General features: G+C 49.6%; 1 protein-coding gene across 1 annotated transcript in view; it reads right to left on the bottom strand.

Annotated features, from left to right (window-relative positions):
* The window catches only part of LOC110568750 (uncharacterized), a 164,775-nt gene that overhangs the window by 51,553 nt on the left and 92,879 nt on the right, over positions 1–20,343 (bottom strand). The window contains exons 34-39 of the mRNA XM_064362875.1: positions 19,750–19,887; positions 19,536–19,655; positions 18,271–18,363; positions 13,501–13,718; positions 8,664–8,857; positions 848–1,156 (exon numbers count right to left, since the gene is read on the bottom strand). Coding sequence (XP_064218945.1) covers positions 848–1,156; positions 8,664–8,857; positions 13,501–13,718; positions 18,271–18,363; positions 19,536–19,655; positions 19,750–19,887 — 1,072 coding nt within the window. The remainder of the gene's footprint in view (positions 1–847; positions 1,157–8,663; positions 8,858–13,500; positions 13,719–18,270; positions 18,364–19,535; positions 19,656–19,749; positions 19,888–20,343) is intronic.

Raw genomic sequence — 20,343 nt, 5'->3', positions numbered from 1 at the left:
CCTAGAGGGAAACGGGGGGTCTGATGATGTGTCCTCCCCTCACTGCTGCACTGGGCGCCTCCAGGCCTGGAGGGAACATCTCTGAGAAGCCCAAGCAGGGGCTGTTGGGACTATTTCATAGCCACTGTTCCAGAGGGCATCACTGGGGTCCTAGACCAGGCATCCACACTGCACGAGCTGTCCCAGGGAACGGGTTGGGGTGAGGAGGCCAGATTGTGGGAGGCAGGCAGGGGGAAGCCAGGCGGGGGGGGAGGCAGGTGGGAGGAGGCATCCAGAAGAGGCAGGTGGAGGGGGAGGCAGACGGAGAGGAAGGGAGGGAGGGGGATAGGGTGGGGAGAGGGAGGGAAGAGAGGCGGGGAGGAAGAGAAGGGGAGAAGAAGGGAGAAAAGAGAGAGGAGCAGGGGAGAAGGAGGGAAGAGAGGGAAGCAGGGAAGGGGAAAGGGGAGGGAAAGAGGAGGGGGGAAGGAGAGGGGAGATGACTGGTGAGAGGGAGGGAGGAGGGGGGCGAGGAGAAGGGAGATGAGTGGGGAAAGAGAGGAGGAGGAGGAGAGGGAGGGAGAGAGAAAGGAGAGAAGGAGGGAGAGAGGAGGGGCTTGGTGGCAGCTGCCATCACCATCTCATCTGAAGCATGTCAATACCGTAACATCGAGTGTCCTGAACCTGCATGCTCTGGCTGAATCACAACCCAGGGAAGAAGTCGCAGGTGTGCAGGGAAAGCCAGTAGGGGAAAGAAACGAAGCTGGAATGTGAGTTAGGGGGCTGGAGTCTCATTTATCCCCCCTCCCTTGGCCCCAGGACTTGGGAGTCTTGGAGGAAGAAGCTGTTCTGCCTGGACCACTCATCCTACCTGCATCACTCAGCATGCTGATATTGTGTGTCAGGCCACCTGCAAGCTGGCTGTGCCCGGGGCCCCAGGAGCAAGCTCCACCCAGAGCCAGGCTGGCCGCGTGGGCTCGGATGCTGGCCTGGGCCCTCAGGTTCCTCCTCTGGGCCTGCAGCCGGCCCTTCAGCTGGAGCTCTGTGGGCAAGGCCTGGCTGCTGTTCTGGGTGAGGACACAGGTCACGCTGCGCACGCTGGTGCCGTTCCCCACCTTCTCATGTTTGTCCCGCAGGAGGAAACCCAGCGCAGCTGAGTCAGAAGTGACTCTGAGGGTGCCTGCAGAGGATGGGAGACAACAGAGTCGGGGGCGGCTCAGGGAACCGAGCTGCTTTGGAGAGGAGGGAAAAGAATTTGGGGGAAGATGCTAGATTCATGATGTCACACTTGTAACTCATGTCAGAAATGTCACATTTGTAGGCTGGCCGCGGTGGCTCACGCCTGTAATCCCAGCACTTTGGAAGGCCAAGGTGGGTGGATCATGACGTAAAGAAAACGAGACCATCCTGGTCAACACGGTGAAACCTCGTCTCTACTAAAATACAAAAATTAGCTGGGCGTGGTGGCACACACCTGTAGTCCAAGCTACTTGGGAGGCTGAGGCAGGAAAATCGCTTGAACCCAGGAGGTGGAGGTTGCAGTGCGCCGAGATCGCACCCCTGCACTCCAGCCTGGGTGAGAGAGTGACACTCCCTCTCAAAGGAAAAAAAATGGCCCATTTGTGAAATCCATCAAATTATGGCAGCTCCCGCACAAGATACTCTGAAAATCAAGCAACCTAATTCGCAAAGTAATACAGAAAATCTGAATAGCTCTATATTTCTATGTTCTCCAAAAAAAATTCCACAGAGAACCTCCAGGGGTCTTCATTGGTAGAGTCTATCAGACATTTAGGGAACATCACCACCAGTATCATACAAACTCTTTCAGAAAAGAACAAAGAACAGAATCATCAACTTGGTTTATGAAATCAGCGTCAACCTCATACTAAACCTGAAGAGAGCTTTGCAAAAAAGGAAAATTACAACCCAATAGTGCTGTGAACACAGATACCAATTTATTTTTATTTTTATTTTTATTTTTGAGACGGAGTCCCGCTCTGTTGCCAGGCTGGGGTGCAGTGGTGCAATCTCAGCTCACTACAACCTCCGCCTCCCAGGTTCAAGCGATTCTCCTGCCTCAGCCTCCGGAGTAGCTGGGACTACAGGGTCCCACCACCACGCCCAGCTGATTTTCTTATTTCTAGTAGAGATGAAGTTTCACCATGTTGGCCAGGACGGTCTCAATCTCCTGACCTTATGATCCGCCTGCCTCGGCCTCCCAAAGTGCTGGGATTACAGGCATGAGCCACCGCGCCCGGCCCACAGATACCAACTATCTTAACAAAGTATTAGGAAACCAAATTCTATTACATATAGAAAGAAAAATACTTATGAAAAAATGGAGGGAATCCCACTAAAGCAAGGTTGGTTTCACACTGAAGACCGATTTAATTCACTCTATTAACAAAATCAAAGTGGAAAACCGTATGAATATGTACTAGATTCAGAAAAGGCATCTGACTACATTCAACACTCATTCTTAAAAATAAAAACTGGGCCGGGCGCGGTGGCTCAAGCCTGTAATCCCAGCACTTTGGGAGGCCGAGGCGGGTGGATCACGAGGTCAAGAGATCGAGACCATCCTGGTCAACATTGTGAAACCCCGTCTCTACTAATACAAAAAAATTAGCTGGGCATGGTGGCGCGTGCCTGTAATCCCAGCTACTCAGGAAGCTGAGGCAGGAGAATTGCCTGAACCCAGGAGGCGGAGGTTGCAGTGAGCCGAGATCGCGCCATTGCACTCCAGCCTGGGTAACGAGAGCGAAACTCCGTCTCCAAAAAAATAAATAAATAAATAAATAAATAAATAAATAAATAAAAACAAAAACTGGCCAGACTTGGTGGCTCATGCCTATAATCCCAGCACTTTGGGGGGCTGAGGCAGGCAGATCACTTGAGGCCAGGAGTTCAAGACCAGCCTGGCGAACATGGTGAAATTCTGTCTCTAGTAAGACTACAAAAATTAGCCAGGTGTGGTGGCATGTGCCTGTAATTCCAGCTACTTGGGAGGCTAAAGCAGGAGAATCACTTGAACCCGAGAGGTGGAGGTTGTGGGTTACAGTGAGCTGAGATTGCACCACTGCACTCCAGCCTGGGGGACAGAGCAGGACTGTCTTTAAAAAACAAACAAACAAAAACTCTGCAATCTGATAAAGAACATCTATGCAAAACCAATAGAAAACATTAAAATTATTTGCGGAAATTTTGAACATTTTCCTTGTAAGACTAAGGTGAGAATTTTTGCTCTTAGTATTTTTATTCAGTATTATGCTGTAGTTCTTGTCCACTGCAGTAAGAAAAAAAAAAAAAAAACTTTAGTGGCGTAAAATCAGACCAGGCATGGTGGCTCATGCCTATAATCCCAGCACTTTGGGAGGTTGAGGTAAGAGGATTGTTTAAACTCAGGCGTTCCAGACCAGCCTGGGCGACAAATGGAGACCATGCCTCTAAAAAACAATTATCTGGGCATGGTGGCATGGTGGCACGCACCTGTAGTCCCAGCTACTTGGGAGGCTAAGGCAGGAGGATTGCTTGAGCCCAGGAGTTTGAGGCTACGGTGAGCCATGATCGTGCCACCACACCTCAGTCTGGGTGACAAAATGAGGCCCCATCTCAAAAAAAAATGCATAAAAATCAAAATGGATGAAAACATTCTATTCCAGAATATATAAAGAGTATCTACAGCTCAATAAAAGACAACTTTTAAAATGGGGAAAAAAATTGATCTGACCTGTCTCAAAGGAAGCTACGTGAACAAATAACACACATGAAAATATGATCCACATCATTCATCAACAAAAAATGCAAATTAAAGCCACAAAGAGAGACCACTGGACATATAAATGGTTATTTCTTTGAGACAGGGTTTCACTCTGTGGCCGGGCTGGAATGCAGTGACGCAATCATGGCTTGCTGCAACATCAACCTTCCAGGCTCAAGCGATCCTCCCACCCCAGTCTCCACGTAGCTGGGACTACAGGCACGCGCCACCACATCCCGCTCATTTCCAAAAGTTTTGTGGTATTACAGTCTGCTTATGTCGCCTAGGTTGGTCTCAAACTCCTAGCCTCAAGCAATCCACCCTTCTCAGCCTCTCAAAGTGCTGGGATTACAGGTTTGAGCCACTGCTCCCAGCTGAGATTGGCGCGTTTCATCGCATGTAAATTGACATGACCAGGGGAAGGAAGTAAGGGAGGGAGAATAAGAGAGGGGGAGAATTGTAAGTGAATATTGAGCTTTAGTTCATGATGTGCGCACTAATCCATTTAGGGGTAAGGTGTTCTGATGTCTACAACTTACTCTGAAAAGCATCAGTAAGAACATAGATGGATGTTTTACAGGACAGGGGTCTGGACGCAGACTCCAAGACAGGCTTCCTGGATCTTGTGCAAGAAAGAATTCAGGGCGAGTCCATGGTGCAAAGCAAAAGCAAATTTATTAAGAAAGGAGCAATGGCTACTCAAGACAGAGCAGCCCCCAGGACTGCTGGCTGCCTGTTTTTATGGCTATTTCTTGATTATATACACTCAACAGGGTGGGTTATTCGTGTCCCCCGCTTTGTATTTTTTATTTATTTTATTTGAGATCGTTTCGCTCTTGTTGCTGTTATATGTACATTTTTGGTGCCACAAAAGTAGCACTCGAACATAAATTTCCTCAGCAAACAGGTGTCCACAACCACGCCCAGCTAATTTTTGTATTTTTAGTAGAAGACAGGGTTTCACCATGTTGGCCAAGATGGTCTCAAATTCCTGACCTCGTGATCTGCCCACCTCGGCTTCCCAAAGTGCTGGAATTACAGGCGTGAGCTACCACACCCAGTCAAGGCAATTCACTTCTACAGAAGGGTGCAGCTTACAGATGGAATAATGGCAAGCACACAGCTGGACAAGGGAGAGGAAGGGGTTCTTATTCCTGACACAGGTAGCCCCTACTGCTGTGTCATTCTCCTATTGGCTAGGGTTAGACTACACAGTCTAAGCTAATTCCAATTGGCTGTTTTAAAGAGAGCAGGGGTATGAGCCAGAGTAGGGGGGTGGGTAGTTTGGCAGGAAGGACGGTTATGGAACAGTTCAGAGCAGGTGACCAGGGGTGACTCAGGTCAAAGCAGTGACCAGGACAGGAGACCAGAATAGGTGGCCTGGATGAGTCAGGATGGAGCAGGGGATGGGGAACAGATGTGGACTACTGATTAGAACTGGTGGAAAAGGTTGTTTACTGAAACCACAAGGAAGTTAAATTTTAAAGTAGAGAATTAAAGAATAAGAGACCTGAACATACTGACACACTGATTCTTTGAAGAGAACCTTGGAGTTCACTGTATCTAACACTGCCCAGGCTCGAGTGCAGTGGTGTGATCTCGGCTCACTACAACCTCCGCCTCCCAGGTTTAAGCAATTCTCCTACCTCAGCCTCCCGAGTATTTGGGATTACAGGCATGCACCACCACGCCTAGCTAATTTTTTTATTTTTAGTAGAGACGGGGTTTCTCCATATTGGCCAGGCTGGTCTTGAACTCCTGACCTCAGGTGATACACTCGCCTCAGCCTCCCAAAGTGCTGAGATTACAGGCATGAGCCACCTCCCCTGGCCCATACCTCCCCTCTTTTAGACCATATAGGGTAACTTCCTGATGTTGCCATGCCCTCTGTAAACTGTCATGGTGCTGACGGGAGTGTAGTAATGAGGACGACCAGAGGACACTCTCGTCGCCATCTTGGTTTTGGTGGGGTTTAGCCGGCTTCTTTACTGCGACCTGTTTTAGCAGCAAGGTCTTTATGAAATGTATCTTGTGCCGACCTCCTATCTCATCCTGGGATTTAGAATGCCTTAACTTCTGGGAATGCATGTTAGATATAGTGAACTCCAAGTTTCTCTTCAAAGAATCAGTATGTCAGTATGTTGAGCTCCAGTTTAAAGTTTAACTTCCTGGTCCTCTTCACCCCCTCGCCTCTAGTTTCAGTAAACAACTTTCCTGCCAGTTCTAATCAGTGGTTCACATCTGTTCCCCTGGTCACCTGCTCTGACCTGAGTCACCCCTGGTCACCTGCTCTAACCAGTCCGGTAATCATCCTTCCTACCAAACTACCCACTCCACCACTCCAGCTGGTACCCCTGCTCTCTTTAAAACAGCCAATCAGAATTAGCTTAGACTGTACCGACTAACCCTAGCCAATAGGAGAATGATATAGCAGTAGGGGCGACCTCCGTCAGGATTAAGAACCCCTTCCCCTCCCTTGTCCACGTGTGTGTGCTCACTATTGCTCCATCCGTGAGCCGAATCTTTTATAGAAGTAAATTGCCTTGCTGAGAAAATTTATATTCGAGTGCTAATTCTTTTATGGCACTGAAAATTTATACATAACATGCAGCCCAGTAGGTCTCAGCCTTTTTTTACCCAGCTCCCATTCAAGATGGAGTTGCTCTGGTTTACACACCTCTGACAGGTGGACAGTGCACAGTGGATAAATAACGCAAAATGCAAACAATCATAATAGTTAGGTGGGGGGCACATGGGTGTTTGCCGTACAATTGGACTTTTCTCTATGCTGAGGTGGAGTGGGAGGGAGAGGAGCCATCTTGCAGGGACTCCCATGGGGTAAAGCTAGGAAAACTGTGCACTGAAATACATCATGATCGTTACGGATTACAGGATAAAACAGGAATCCGTGAGTCCGTACTGAGGTTAGGAAGGAAGGAAAGGGGGACAGTGATACGGTTTGGACCTGTGTCCCCAACAACTCCATGTTGAATTGCAATCCCCAGTGTCGGAGGCGGGGCCTGGGCGGAGGTGGCTGGATCACTGGGAGCGGATTTCTCAGAAACAGTTTGGCAGCATCCCCTCGGTACTGTCCTTGTGACAGTGAGATCTGGTTGTTTAAACGTGTGTGGCGGCACACCCCTCTTTCTCTTAATTCTGCTCTGGCCTGTGACGTGCTGGCAGCCCACCCCCCGGCCCCCCACCTCAAGAAGTAGATGCACTATGCTTCCAGTACAGCCTGAAGAACTCTGAGCCAATGTCTTTATAAATGAACCAGTCTCAGGTATGTTGTAGCATTTCAAAGACAGATTAAGGCAGAAGGGAAAGGAAGGGCAGAGGGAGTGAGCAGGCAAAGGATTCTACCCTGAGCAATGCCTTATTATTATTTTTCGAGACAGAGACTCACTCTATCTCCCAGGCTGGAGTGCAGTGGTGTGATCTTGGCTCACTCCAACCTCCGCCTCCCGTGTTCAAGCGATTCTCATGCCTCGGCCTCCTGAGTAGCTGAGACTATAGGCATGCAACACCATGCCTGGCAAAATTTTATATTTTCAGTAACAACAGGGTTTCACCATGTTGGCCAGGCTGGTCTTTAACTCCTGGCCTCAGGCGATCCTCCTGCTTCAGCCTCCTCAAGTGCTGGGATTACAGGCATGAGCCACCACACCTGGCCTCTAAGCAATACAATTTTTTTTAAAAATTAGAAAAATCCCCATTTGGCAATCATCACAGCAGTAACAGACTCAGACCAGCATCATCAGTGGACGCTAAACCTAGGAGGTTCACAATTGGATGAAACCACAGAATACTTCCAAGTATCTCACCACAATTACTTATTAATTACAAAGGAAACAACTGAGAGCTTTACAGCCAAGAAACCTGGCAGACCCCACCTTAATCAAGAGATCAAAGCTAATGTCACCAACGCTGTACGAATGGACAGCAGGTGCCACCTGACAGGAGGCTGCCTCACTTCTGTGGTGTCCCACCAACAGGCTTCCTTGAATGCAGGCATCAGGAAGCATCACTCAAACCCAGACGGAGGCTGTTTCACAACATGACTGCCTCGTACCCTGCAAAATGTCAATATCGGCCAGGCGTGGTGGCTCACACCTGTAATCCCAGCACCGTGGGAGCTGAGGCAAAACTTCAGGTCAGGAGTTTGAGACCAGCCTGGCCAACACGGTGAAACCCTGTTCTCTACTAAAAATACAAAAAATGAGCCAGATGCGATGCTGTGTTCCTGTAATCACAGCTACTTGGGAGGCTGAGGCAGCAGAATCACTTGAACCTGAGAGGCAGAGGTTGCCGTGAGCTGAGATCGCTCCGCTGCACTCCAGCCTGGTGGGTAAGAGCAAAACTCTCTTATAAAACAAAAAAAAAAAAGAAAGAATTATCATGTCTGCAACCTAGGAAAACGCAAGTCAGGAATAACATCATGAATAGAGTATACATATGTGTACATATAGAGAGAATATGAATATGAGAATGATCCGTGAAATGTGAAATGTTAGCAACTGATTAATCTGGGCGAAGGACCTGTGGGACTCTTTGTACTATTCTTGCAACTTTTCTACAAGTCTAGCGTTACATCAAAATAAAAAGTTTTCTAAAAAAATATGCCTGGAAACCCTGCACCCAACTCTCCTTCCTGGAGATACACAATGTCCGTTAGCATTTTAAAGACTCTGACAAGTCCTGCATAAGGAACCCTATTCAGTTTTTAGTTAGCAGATTTTCTTTGTCAGAATGCATATTCATTTCTCACAAAGGGGAATCATCTATACCCCTTTATCTAAAACTGCGTATGCACCAGTGTGAGATGCTGGAATTGGAACATCAGTGGACTTGGGTGGATTGAATCTACTCTGCAGTTCCATAGAAAGTGCTTGCCCCTGCCCCATGGCGTTCCCCAGGCCCTCACCCTCTCGAAGTGTCTCCTTCTGCTTCAGCCTTCCTGTGAGTGTCAGGAGGCGGGGCATCGCTGCCCAGCCAGCCACCGTGTGCCGGGTTTGGCTCTGTAAGGTCAGGACCTGGCCTCCCCTCCTTTCCTCAGATGCCTTGAGGAGCAGCTGTGCCGTGTTCTGGTCCAGTAGTGCCTTGGAAAACAGCCAAATCCTAGATGGTGAAGTAAGGGGGTTAAGATCAGACTTTGTAGTCAGGCAAACCTGGGTTCCAAATAACAGGATAACCTGGGACAAGGACATAGCATCTCTGAGCATCAGCTGCTTCTTCTGTGAAGTGGGAATAAAGTGGACATACTGATATTGAGCATTTTTTGGAGGGCGGGGAAGACTCTCACCCAGGCTGGAGTGCAGTGGCACGATCTTGGCTCACTGCAACTTCCACCTCTGAGGCTCAAACGATTCTCCTGTCTCAGCCTTCCAAGTAGCTGGGATTACAGGCCTCCACCACCACACCTGGCTAATTTTTGTATTTTTAGTAGAGACGGGGTTTCAGCACATTGTCCAGGCTGGTCTTGAACTCCTGACCTCAGGTGATCCACCTGCCTCAGTCTCCCAAAGTGCTGGGACTACAGGCACGAGCCACTGTGCCTGGCCTTGAACAGAAATTGATATTGATACTGACAGAAACTCACCCAGGTGTGACAGAGTGTGTTTCCACCTATGGCCACCCCTTCCCACACACTCTCCTGCAATGCTTTGCCACTCTTGCATTAAGATGTGAGATCTATTTCCTCTCTCTTTGAATCAGGGCTAGCCTTGTGACCTGTGTTTTGGTCAACAGAATGTGGTATAAGTAACACTGTAGAACTTTCAATGTAGGACCCTAAGATCTGCAACTTTCACCTTCCACAGGAACGCTTCCAAAGTCTGACCAACCTGAGACTGCCATGATGTAAGGAAGCCCAAGCAGCCACTTGAAAAGAGAGAAGGGGGGTGCACGTGGAAGAGCACCAAGGTGCCAGACATGGGAAGGAAGTCGCCACTCTGTCCTCAGCCCATGCACACAGCTGGCTGGTAACTGACTCATCTGAAGGCTTATGTCAGCGAAGAGTCCCAGAGAATGACCCCTGCTGATGCCACATAGAGCAGAACTGCCTAAGCCTTGTGGAAACTTCTGACCCACAGAGTCGTGAGCACACAATGGTTGTTCTTTAATCTCTAGGCTTTGGGGTAGCTCACTATGCAGCAATATCTAACCAACACACTCTCTGCCACGCATAGTGCACTTTAGATGCACTGTCTGACTCCTTACAAAAGCCCTGTGAGTTTTGAGAATATTATGATCCCTGATATACAGATGAGGAAACAGGTAGACAGAGAGTAACATGTCCAAAGCTCAAGTAAGCAGTTAGCAGCGCCTAACACACAGGGTTGTTTAGAATTAAATGAACTGTGGAACACAAGGTGCCTGCTCCTGGGTCATAATGAGTAATTGATATATGTGAGAAAAGGAACAGACTCGTGAAGCTTGATGTTAAACTGGCTGGAAAATTGGGGCAGGGGACATAGTTCCTATCATCACACAGTGAATTCCTTATGTGACACCATGAGAGAGATTTCCCTTGAGCTTCACCGCTAGGAACAAGATGAGCCGTGCATTTCGTGGTGCACAGCTGTGGAGTGTGTGTGTGCACTTCCTGAGGGCCACTGCAAATACTACCACTGATTGGTTTCTCTCTTTGCATTGGCCGCTAGGAAACTCAGACCCAAATCTTCAGCTGAGCTCCTAAACACAGAGGAACTCATGGTATCCATTTTGTTTGCTGGTATTACTTTGAGCATCTTCCCATTTTCTCTATTTTTCTTTTCCCTTCCCCCAGCTTCCTTGTGTATCTTTTTAAAATCTAGAACAAGGGCTGGCAAACTACAGCTTGTGGGCCAAAACTGGCCCATCACTTGTTTTTATAAATAAAGCTTTATTGGAACACAGTCACGCACATTATTTATGAATGGTCTGTGACACTCTTGTGCCTCAACGGCAGGGTTGCGTAGTTGCAACAGAGACCACACGGTCCACAAAGCTGAAAATATTTACCATCTGGCCTTTTACTGAAAGTCTGCCAACTCCTGACCTAGAACAAGGTACATTTTAATAATTTGCCTCAAATCCTTTTCAGACTGGGGATAAGGACGGACAGTTGGACAGGTGGGTGGACAGACAGCTGCGGTGGCAATTCTGAGGACAAGGTTATCTAGGACCATGTTCACAGCTGAGGGGCTCCTTAAATCCATGCCAAAGCTGGAACAAACCTGGGATTGCAAAGGACATTTTTTTTTTTGTTTTGAGAGAGTTTTGCTCTTTTTGTGCAGGCTTAAATGCAACGGCACGATCTCGGCTCACTGCAACCTCTGCCTCCCAGATTCAAGCAATCCCCCTGCCTCAGCCTCCTGAGCAGCAGGGATTACAGGCATGCACCATCACACTTGACTAATTTTGTATTTTTAGTAGAGACAGGGCTTCTCCATGTTGATCAGGCTGGTCTCAAACTCCTGACCTCAGGTGATCAGCCCGCCTCAGCCTCTCGAAGTGCGGGGATTACAGGCCTGAGCCACCACGCCAGGATCACAGAGGAAATATTTAATGGAGACCCAATTTGTACCAGAATATGCAGTACTCAAAACAGCATAATATAGTGATGTAATAGGAAACTTATACTTAGTCTCTGCCCCTAATCCTTGACACAGAGCTCCTAATCCCTTGGAAGGAGGAAGTCCCTTTTGTTGATAGGAGCATCTTTGGTTCTAATGAGGTGACTCTTGGTGGGTTCCTGGATAGGACTGGTCAGCAGAAAGACCAAGCCAAGATTAGAGCTTGGAACTTGAATCCTCTGAGAAGGGGAGAGCGGCTGGAGATTGAGTTAATAGGCAGTCAGGCCTACATGATGAAGCCACCATAGAAATCCCTGAACCATGGGGCTCACAGAGAGCTTCTGGGCTGAGCACACAGAGGATGCTGAGCCCAGAGAGGGCAGGGAAGCCCAGCACCCCTTCCCCCATACCTTGCCCTATGCGTCTCTTCCATCTGAACATTCTCCAATCATAGCCTCTATAAGCAATGGGTAAATATAAATAAAAGGTTTCCCTGAGTTCTGTGAGCCATTTTTGCAAATGATCAGACCCAAGATGGGAGGAAGTCATGGGGACCTCCAATTTATAACCAGTTGATCAGGAGGCAGGGGAGAGCTCAGAAGCAGAGGGTAGACAGAAGGGTCCATAGGAACCTGAGTGTGGGGGAGGATCCCCACCTCCAGGAAGCCCTCCTGAGCCCCTCCAACTCTCGAGCACTCACCAAGCACAGTGGGGAGCCGAACCTAGGTTCTTCCATTGTGATGGGAGCAGTCACGGTAGATAACATGAACAATTATAATAATCTACAAGTAATAATGTGTAATGATGTATAAAAGGTGGCTCATGCCTGTAGTCCTGGCACATTGGGAGGCTAAGGCAGAAAAACTGCTTCAGGCCAGGAGTTCAAGACCAGCCTGGGCAATAGTAAGATCCTGTTCCTACAAAAAAAAGTACAAAAATTTAGCCAGGTGTGGCAGCAAGCCTGTAGATCCAGCTACTAGCAAGGCTGAGGGGAATGGTGTCTACACTTGTGGGCAGTCTTGCACACTTAAGCTGAGGGGGCTGATGCCACCTCCAGGGTCAGAACTCAGTTAATTTGTAGGACAACCAGTCGGTGTCCACCAGAGAATTGCTTGCTAGGGAAAAAGATGCCCCGCCCCTGGTCACAGAAGCATCAAGTCTGAGCACTGAGAGGACAGCAGCAGGAAAGTCTGGCGTTTCGTATGACATCTGCAGCAAAGAGGGTACCCCCTGAGCAGCCCACTGGCCCTGGCTTGGAACTCACAGGCGGCGCTCAGCTCATCCACCCTAAGAAGCAGGGGGAGAAACTGAGGCACAGAAGGGAGCGTGGTCCCAGAGGCAGCAGTGGCAGAGCCAGGACTCGAACCCAAGGGGCCAACCCTGGACCCCAGGCTCCTGAGCAACCCACCATACTGGACACATCCGTATGTAAATATACACTCAGACGTGAGACCAGAGGGAGACGCACATTCTTTGGGGTCAGTAGTGATTTTGTTTCATTCATTTTTACATTATTACTATTATTACTATTTTAGCGACAGGCTCATTTCACTCTGCCGCCCAGGCTAGACTGCAATGGTGCAGTCATAGCTTCTGCATCCTTCAACTCCGAAGCTCAAGCAATCCTCTCACCTCAGCCTCCTGCGTCGCTGGGATTACAGGTGCATGCCACCACATCTGGCTATTTTTAAAAAAATTTTTGTACAGATGGGGTCTCACTATATTGTCCAGGCTGGTCTTGAACTCCTGAGCTCAAGCAATCTTCCCACCTCTGCCTCATGAGTAGCTGGGACTACAGGTGCACCCCACCACATCTGGCTAATATTTTTAACAATTTTTTGTAGAGATGGGGTCTTGTGATGTTGCATAAGCTGCTCTGGGACTCCTGAACTCAAGCAATCCTCCTGCCCCAGCCTCCCAAGGCCCTGGGGTGTGACCCATGGTGCCCTGCCCTTATCTATCATCCTTTAAGCCATCTACAATAAACGCTCTCATAACAATACAAAAAAGAAAGAAAGGGCAAAAGTGGAAAACTGAATGCCACCTGCTTTTGATGCCCTCAGTGGCACCGATGGGGCTGACTTGGGTGTGGTCTCAGAGGGACAGAGAGGGGCCTCTGAGTGAGGATTTCCCATGTCCCAGGACAGGTGCCTTTTGCCCTCTGTGGTCTCCCCGCCTCGTCGCAGGCCACCTACAGACCGTTACCTTGCTGGGGTGATCTTTCCAGACAGCTGCAGCCGAACAGCCCTGGGGGCGCTGAGGACAGCCTGGTGGAGAAGGACACTCACGCCCCAGCCCCGGCTGCTCCTCCGAGTGTCCTGGCTGGCGTCGACCTCCAGCAGAACCAGCTCCCGGCCGGACATTTGCACAGATAGGGACCCGTTAAGGCTGCGCACTCTGTAGTGCCCGGCAGCTGCCTGCACCTGCAGGGAGGCAGGGGAAGGACAGGAAGGGTCTGTGGGATCCTGGGTGTTGGGGAGGGCTGCCTCCTCCTCCAGGAAGCCCTTCTGGGCCACTCCAGCTTTGAGCACTCACCAACCATGGTAGACAGCACACAAGTAGGAAGAGAAACAGACAGAGGGAGGAAGGGGGAGACAGCCCACCCCGGCCCCAGCTCCCAGCCCAGGAGTAGGGTCTCATCTTGACCTTTCCACCACATGTGAAATGGGAGTTCTTATTATGAAATGGGGAAACTGAGGCTCTGAGAGGGTCACATAGGCCACCTGAGTCTGCCTAGCTCTAAAACTTGTGCCGGTGCCTGAAGGAGGCTGGTGGGGGAAGCAGAGGACATCTTTGCAACTCCTCCACAGAAAAGGAGGCCCCATCGTGTGCCTGCCAGGAACCAGAGGACCCAGAACTTCTGGGGTTCAAAGGGGATGGCATCTGAGTACCCGAGTTGTCAGGCTGGGGTGAACACGTGGCTGGGCCCAACAAGGGTATTGAGGGGAGCAGTGGGGGGTGCAAGCAGAGAGGCCCAAGGCTCCACCAGCTCCTCGGGACCTGAGTCCCTCCCTTTCCTGATCTGGGCCTCAGTCTCCCCATCTGCAAAGTGGGTTTAGCCCTGTGGTTCTCAATCCAGCCTGTGCATTACAATCACATGGAAAGCTTTTTTTTTTTTTTTTTTTTAAATTTTCTGAGATGGAGTCTCACTGTGTCACCCAGACTAGAGTATAGTGGTGCAATCTCGGCTCACTGCAACCTCCACCTCCTAAGTTCAAGCAATTCTCCTGCCTCAGCCTCCTGAGTAGCTGGGATTACAGACACCTGCCACAATGCCCAGCTAATTTAATTTGTATTTTTAGTAGAGACAGGTTTACTATATTGCCCAGGATGGTCTCAAACTCCTGACCTCAGGTGATCTGCCCTCCTCTGCCTCCCACAGTGCTGGGATTACAGGCGTGAGCCACCATGCCCAGCCTGGAAACCTTTTAAAAGAATGCCTGGTGCCTCCATAGATGAACTGATAAATAAAATATGATACATCCACACAATGGAATATTATCCAGTGCTAATATGAAATGAGCAATTAAGCTGAAAATGACATAGAGGAGGCCAAGCATGGTGACTCACGCCTGTAATCCCAGCACTTTGGGAGGCCAAGGTGGAAGGATAATCTGAGGTCAGGAGTTCGAGACCAGCCTGACCAACATGGAGAAACCCCGCCTCTACTGAAAATACAAAAATTAGTCAGGTGTGGTGGCGCATGCCTGTAATCCCAGCTACTCAGGAGGCTGAAGCAAGAGAATCGAACCCAGGAGGCAGAGGCTGTAGTGAGCCAAGATCATGCCATTGCACCCCTGCCTGGGCAAAAAGAGCAAAACGCCGTCTGAAAAACAAAAAGACATCGAGGAAACTTAAATGTGTGTTACCAAGTGAAAGAAGTCCATCTGAAAAGGCTCCACACCGTGTTCCAACTCTGTGACATTTTGGAGAAGGCAGAGCCACAGACAGTAAAAAGATCAGTGGTTTCCGGGGGGTGGAGTGTAGGAGGGATGAAAAGGTAGCGCCCAGAGGATTTATTTAGGGCAGGGAAACTTCTCTGAATGACGTTGTAATGGCAGATCCATGACACTATATGCATCTGTCAAACCTATAGACTGGCAGGGCACGATGACTCACACCTGTGATCCTAGCACTTTGGTGACCAAGGCAGGAGGACTGCTGGAGGCCAGGAGTTTGAGACCAGCCTGAGCAACAGAGCAAGACCCCCTATCTCTACAAGAATTGAAAACATTAGCTGAGCGTGGTGGCGTGTACCTGTAGTCCCAGCTACTCAGAAGGCTGTGGTGAAAGGATGGCTGGAGTCTGGGAGGTGGACGCTGCAGCGAGCCATGATCATGCCACTGCACTCCAGCCTGGGTGACAGAGCAAGACCCTGTCTTAAAAATTAAAATTAAAATGGCCAGGCACAGTAGCACATGCCTATAATCCCAGCACTTTAGGAGGCTGAGGCAGGCAGATCACCCGAGGTCAGGAGTTTGAGACCAAGCTGGTCAACATGGCGAACCCTGTCTCTACTAAAAATACAAAAATTAGCTGGGCATGGTGGCACACGCCTGTAATCCCAGCTACTCCTGAGGCTGAGGCAGGAGAATCGCTTGAACTTGGGAGGCAGAGGTTGCAGTGAGCTGAGATCATGCCACCACAGTCCAGTCTGGGAGACAGAGCCAGACTCCATCTAAAAAACAAAACAAAACAAAAACAACTAAAATTAATCTTTGAGCCAGGCGCAGTGGCTCATGGCTGTAATCCCAGTACTTTGGGACACCAAGGTGGGTGGATCACCTGAGGTCAACAGGAGCTCAAGATCAGCCTGGCCAACGTGGTGAAATCCCATCTCTACTAAAAACACAAAAAATTAGCCAGGCATGGTAGTGCATGCTTGTAATCCCAGCTACTTGGGAGACTGAGGCACGAGAATCGCTTCAACCCGGGAGGCCGAGGTTGCAGTGAGCCAAGATTGTGCCACCGCACTCCAGCCTGTGCGACAGAGTAAGACTCTGCCTCAAAAAAAAAAAAAAAAAATTAATGTTTGAATCCATTAGATGACCCAGTGTCCAAGCTTCCAGGGGAACCCACCCCCACTCCCCAGTGAGTTCAGGGAATCACATGAGCTCTGTAGCCAGACGCCTGGGTTCCCACCCAAAATCTTCCTCTTGTGAGCTCCATGATCTTGGGCAAGTCACGCCACCTGTCTAAGTCTCAGAGCCACACCCACAAAATGGTACCACAGTGCTCCACACCCCACACAACAGCATCAAGAGGTGTTCACAAGATAATCCACAAAGAGGGTTTAGAACAGAGCCTGCCATGCAATCACGCCACAGACGTCGGCTCCTAGAACAAATGGTTCATATGATGGCGTTTCCTCCAATCTAAGATGCCAGCAGTGCTCAGATGGGCCGTGATCTTAGGGAATGCCACAAAAGCAAAAGGTTGCTAGTGAAACAGTGACCTGTGTCCTTGTGTAGATACATCCTGACTTCAGGGACATCAGCCTATGAAAGCTCATGCCTCTCAGAATAAGCAGATCCCTCCATTCAGAGTCATTCTTCAGCTCCATTCAATTTCCTAAAACCCAACACACAGGGAATGCACAGCAGGTGTTTGAAAAATGCTGTCAGGGCTGGACGCAGTGGCTCATGCCTGTAATCCCAGTAACTCGGGAGACTGAGGGAGGAGGATCACATGAAGCCAGGAGTTCAAGACCAGCCTGGGCAACACAGCGAGACCCCGTCTCTGCCAAAAAAACAAAAAATACAAAAACTAGCCAGGTGTCGTGGCACATGCCTATGGTCCCAGCTACTCAGGAAACTGATGTGGGAGGATCGCTTGACCCCACACGGTTAAGGCTGAAGTGAACCGTGATTATGCCACTGCACTCCAGCCCAGGAAACGGTGAGATCCTGTCTCAAAAGAAATTTATCTTGAAATTGCTCAGGCTAGGTAAAGGGGCTCATGCCTGTGATCTCAGCACTTTGGAAGGTTGAAGCAGGAAGACAGCTTGAGGCTAAGAGTTTAAAACCAGCCTGTAATCCCAGCACTTTGGGAGGCCGAGGCGGGTGGATCACGAGGTCAAGAGATCGAGACCATCCTGGTCAACATGGTGAAACCCCGTCTCTACTAATACAAAAAAAAAAAAATTAGCTGGGCACGGTGGCGCGTGCCTGTAATCCCAGCTACTCAGGAGGCTGAGGCAGGAGAATTGCCTGAACCCAGGAGGCGGAGGTTGCGGTGAGCCGAGATCGCGCCATTGCGCTCCAGCCTGGGTATCAAGAGCGAAACTCCGTCTCAAAAAAAAAAAAAAAAAACCAGCCTGGACAACATGGTGAGACCCCACCTGCCTGTAATTAATTTTTTTTTATTGCTATCAAATTAATGGTCTGCCCCACACCTGCTGAGGGCCTCATCCCTGTCAGGATTTCCTATTTGCACCTCCATGCCCCTGAATTAGCCACTACCTAATTCCTGTGCAAACACCACGCACACCCTGCTCAACGAAGCCGCAAACCTCGTTGAGGGCAGGGCTCTCTAGAGCCCCAGCCGTGGGGGCTTCCACCTGGATGTCTTTCTCCACCTCTTTACTTCCACACTGGGCAAAATATCCTGGGTCAATAAAGCCCTCCTGAAGCATTACACGGCTTCTCCCAAGCCCAATACAGGGCACAGTTTGGAGAAAAATTCTGTTTCTGTCCATTTTCAAGAGTGAAATGTGATCCTTCATCCCCACCCCCTGGAGGCTAAAAACCCTTCTCGCCTGGACAATCACTTCCAAATGATGGATTTGGAAACCTCCCTGCCATCTGTTCTTGGTTCTGCAGAGGCTGTTTGGCTAAGCAGGATGCTGCAAGTGTGGCCTCCCTCCCCCGGGCCCCCATCCTGCCTTCCTTCCGCCCATCGCCCAGCAGGCCGGCTGCTCACAGACAGCCCTTGGCGGGCAAGTCAAGGTCATCCCCGAGGGAGCAACGTCCATACCTGGAAGTTTGGAGGAAATGTTGGTCTGTGGGGATGTCTGAGTTGGAAGAAAAACGCGAAGTTGGAGTCAGATCTGTTCAGCTGGACCGAGAGCTGTTGCGGGGAGAGTTGGAAAAGGGTCACAGGGAACAGACAGGGAGGTGCAGAACCCCAGGCGATGGCTGCTGGGCAAATGCATCCTAGAATATGCCCAAAGCGCAAGCCAGAAACGCCTGTCCTCCCTCAATGTTCCTCAGCCCTAAATCTTACTCAGGCTGCACTCCTGAGAAAGGATGCTTAGGAAGTGAAGCCCTGGATGGGGGGGCTGGGAAGACCACTCTGGGACCCCCTATTCCCTGCCATGGTGCCTGTTCATGCCTCCCACGGCCACACCACCCTCTCCTTGACCCTGACCACGAACCAGGCACTATGCTACCAGGTTCACAATGACCGTCTCATTTAATCCTCAACCCTGCTTTGCTGGGTTGGTGTTACCATCCCATTTCCCAGTTAGCAAAACTGAGGCTCAGTGGTGTCCAGTATCTCAAGGTTACATAGCTCTTTAACAGTGAAACTGGGAAATGAACTTGAACTTATGTAACACTAAAAGCCCACTAGATTTAAAGCTCCTCAGAGATGGTAACAGAGATGGGGACAGTCACCCCTGCACCCCCCAATGCACATCACAGAGCCTGGCACACGGCAGACACACAACCCATCCATGCTGAATGAATGGACATGAAGACATACATGGATGAACAAATGAACAGCCATGAATGAGTAAATATAGCTACAATGGCTGCTATATCTTTACCAAACTGCGTTTCCTTTTCTTCCTGGACATACAGCTAGAACTATATTTCCCAGCCTCCCTTGCAGCTAGGTGGGGTCATGTGATGAGAACCCAGGCAGGAATGACCAATCTTTTGACTTACAGGTCTGGCCCATAAAAACCTCCTGCCTAATTCTCCACTGTCTCTCCCTCCATCTGTCATCTAGGACAGAGCCACAAGGTGGGGAGGCCTGGATCCTGAGAGATTGCATGGAGCAGAGCCTCGCTGAGCTGAGACATGAATACTGACCTTTCACAAGGAGGCAAACATTTGTTTACAATAGTCAATGCATCCTGACTAATCGCACACACACTGTAAAAATAAGGGCTGTGCTGTTGGCTTCCTAGGATCATGTCTCCTGCCACCTCCTGAGACGTTCCACACAGGGCACCTTCACTAAAGGTTATCAAAAACTGCCTCCCTAGGCAAGGGAGCAGAATTCAGCCTCCTGACCTGGGAAGTGACGTTGTGGTTGACGGCAGCTCGAGTATCCACGCCAAAATTGAATGTTCCTGGAGGACTCTGTCTAAAGATGATGCCCCCATCCAAGCTCAGGGCCTGCGGGAAGCTCAGCTGGGAAGAAACAGACCATACCCTTTACTTCACTAACAGCCAAGCTGTGTGTGGAGGTCACAAACCAGTGTCTGCCCAAGCTGGGGACCTGTACCTGGTAGGAATGGGCCAAGTCCAGGGCCAGGCTGTGCCGGCTTTCCCCGCGCCGAGATCTGTCATGATGCAAACCCTTTAAGTGCAGTACAACTTTCCGGTTGACTTTCAAAGTGGCCTCGACCTCCCTTTTCTTAGCCTAGGTGAGTGAGAACCAGAGGCACTGAGAGAGGTCCTGTCCCATCTCTATGTGCCTTCAGAAGCCACCCCGGGAACCCAGCGGTCAGAAGAAAGTGGTCCAAAGATTGATGGGCTACGGAGCAGTCTACAGTCTTCCATTTATAGGGCAGGAAGTGGGGACGGGTACATGGGAATGATGAATTCCAGTGCCTAAAGGTAAGATTAGCAGGATGGGTTTGATGGAACAAATGTGAATACCTGTGTCTTCTTCAAAGAAAGTACCCTGGAGTAGTCTGTTTTGTTCACTGCCATATTCCTAACACTTAGCACAGGTCCTGGCATGTAGTAGGTGCTCAATAAATATTTGGGCAAATGCAGAATCCCTAGTCACAGCCTGAAACCCCAAGGTCAAAGCTGTGCTAGAGTGAAAGAATGCATAATTCTTTGTGGAGCTGGAAGAAGAACACTCATTCCA

This window comes from Aotus nancymaae, unplaced genomic scaffold, assembly GCF_030222135.1.
Source record: "Aotus nancymaae isolate 86718 unplaced genomic scaffold, 86718_ANA_hifiasm-v0.15.2.pri h1tg000049l, whole genome shotgun sequence".
Taxonomy (NCBI): domain Eukaryota; kingdom Metazoa; phylum Chordata; class Mammalia; order Primates; family Aotidae; genus Aotus; species Aotus nancymaae.
The sequence above is the reverse complement of the archived record's forward strand: the minus strand, read 5'-3'. Positions and strand labels throughout refer to the sequence as shown.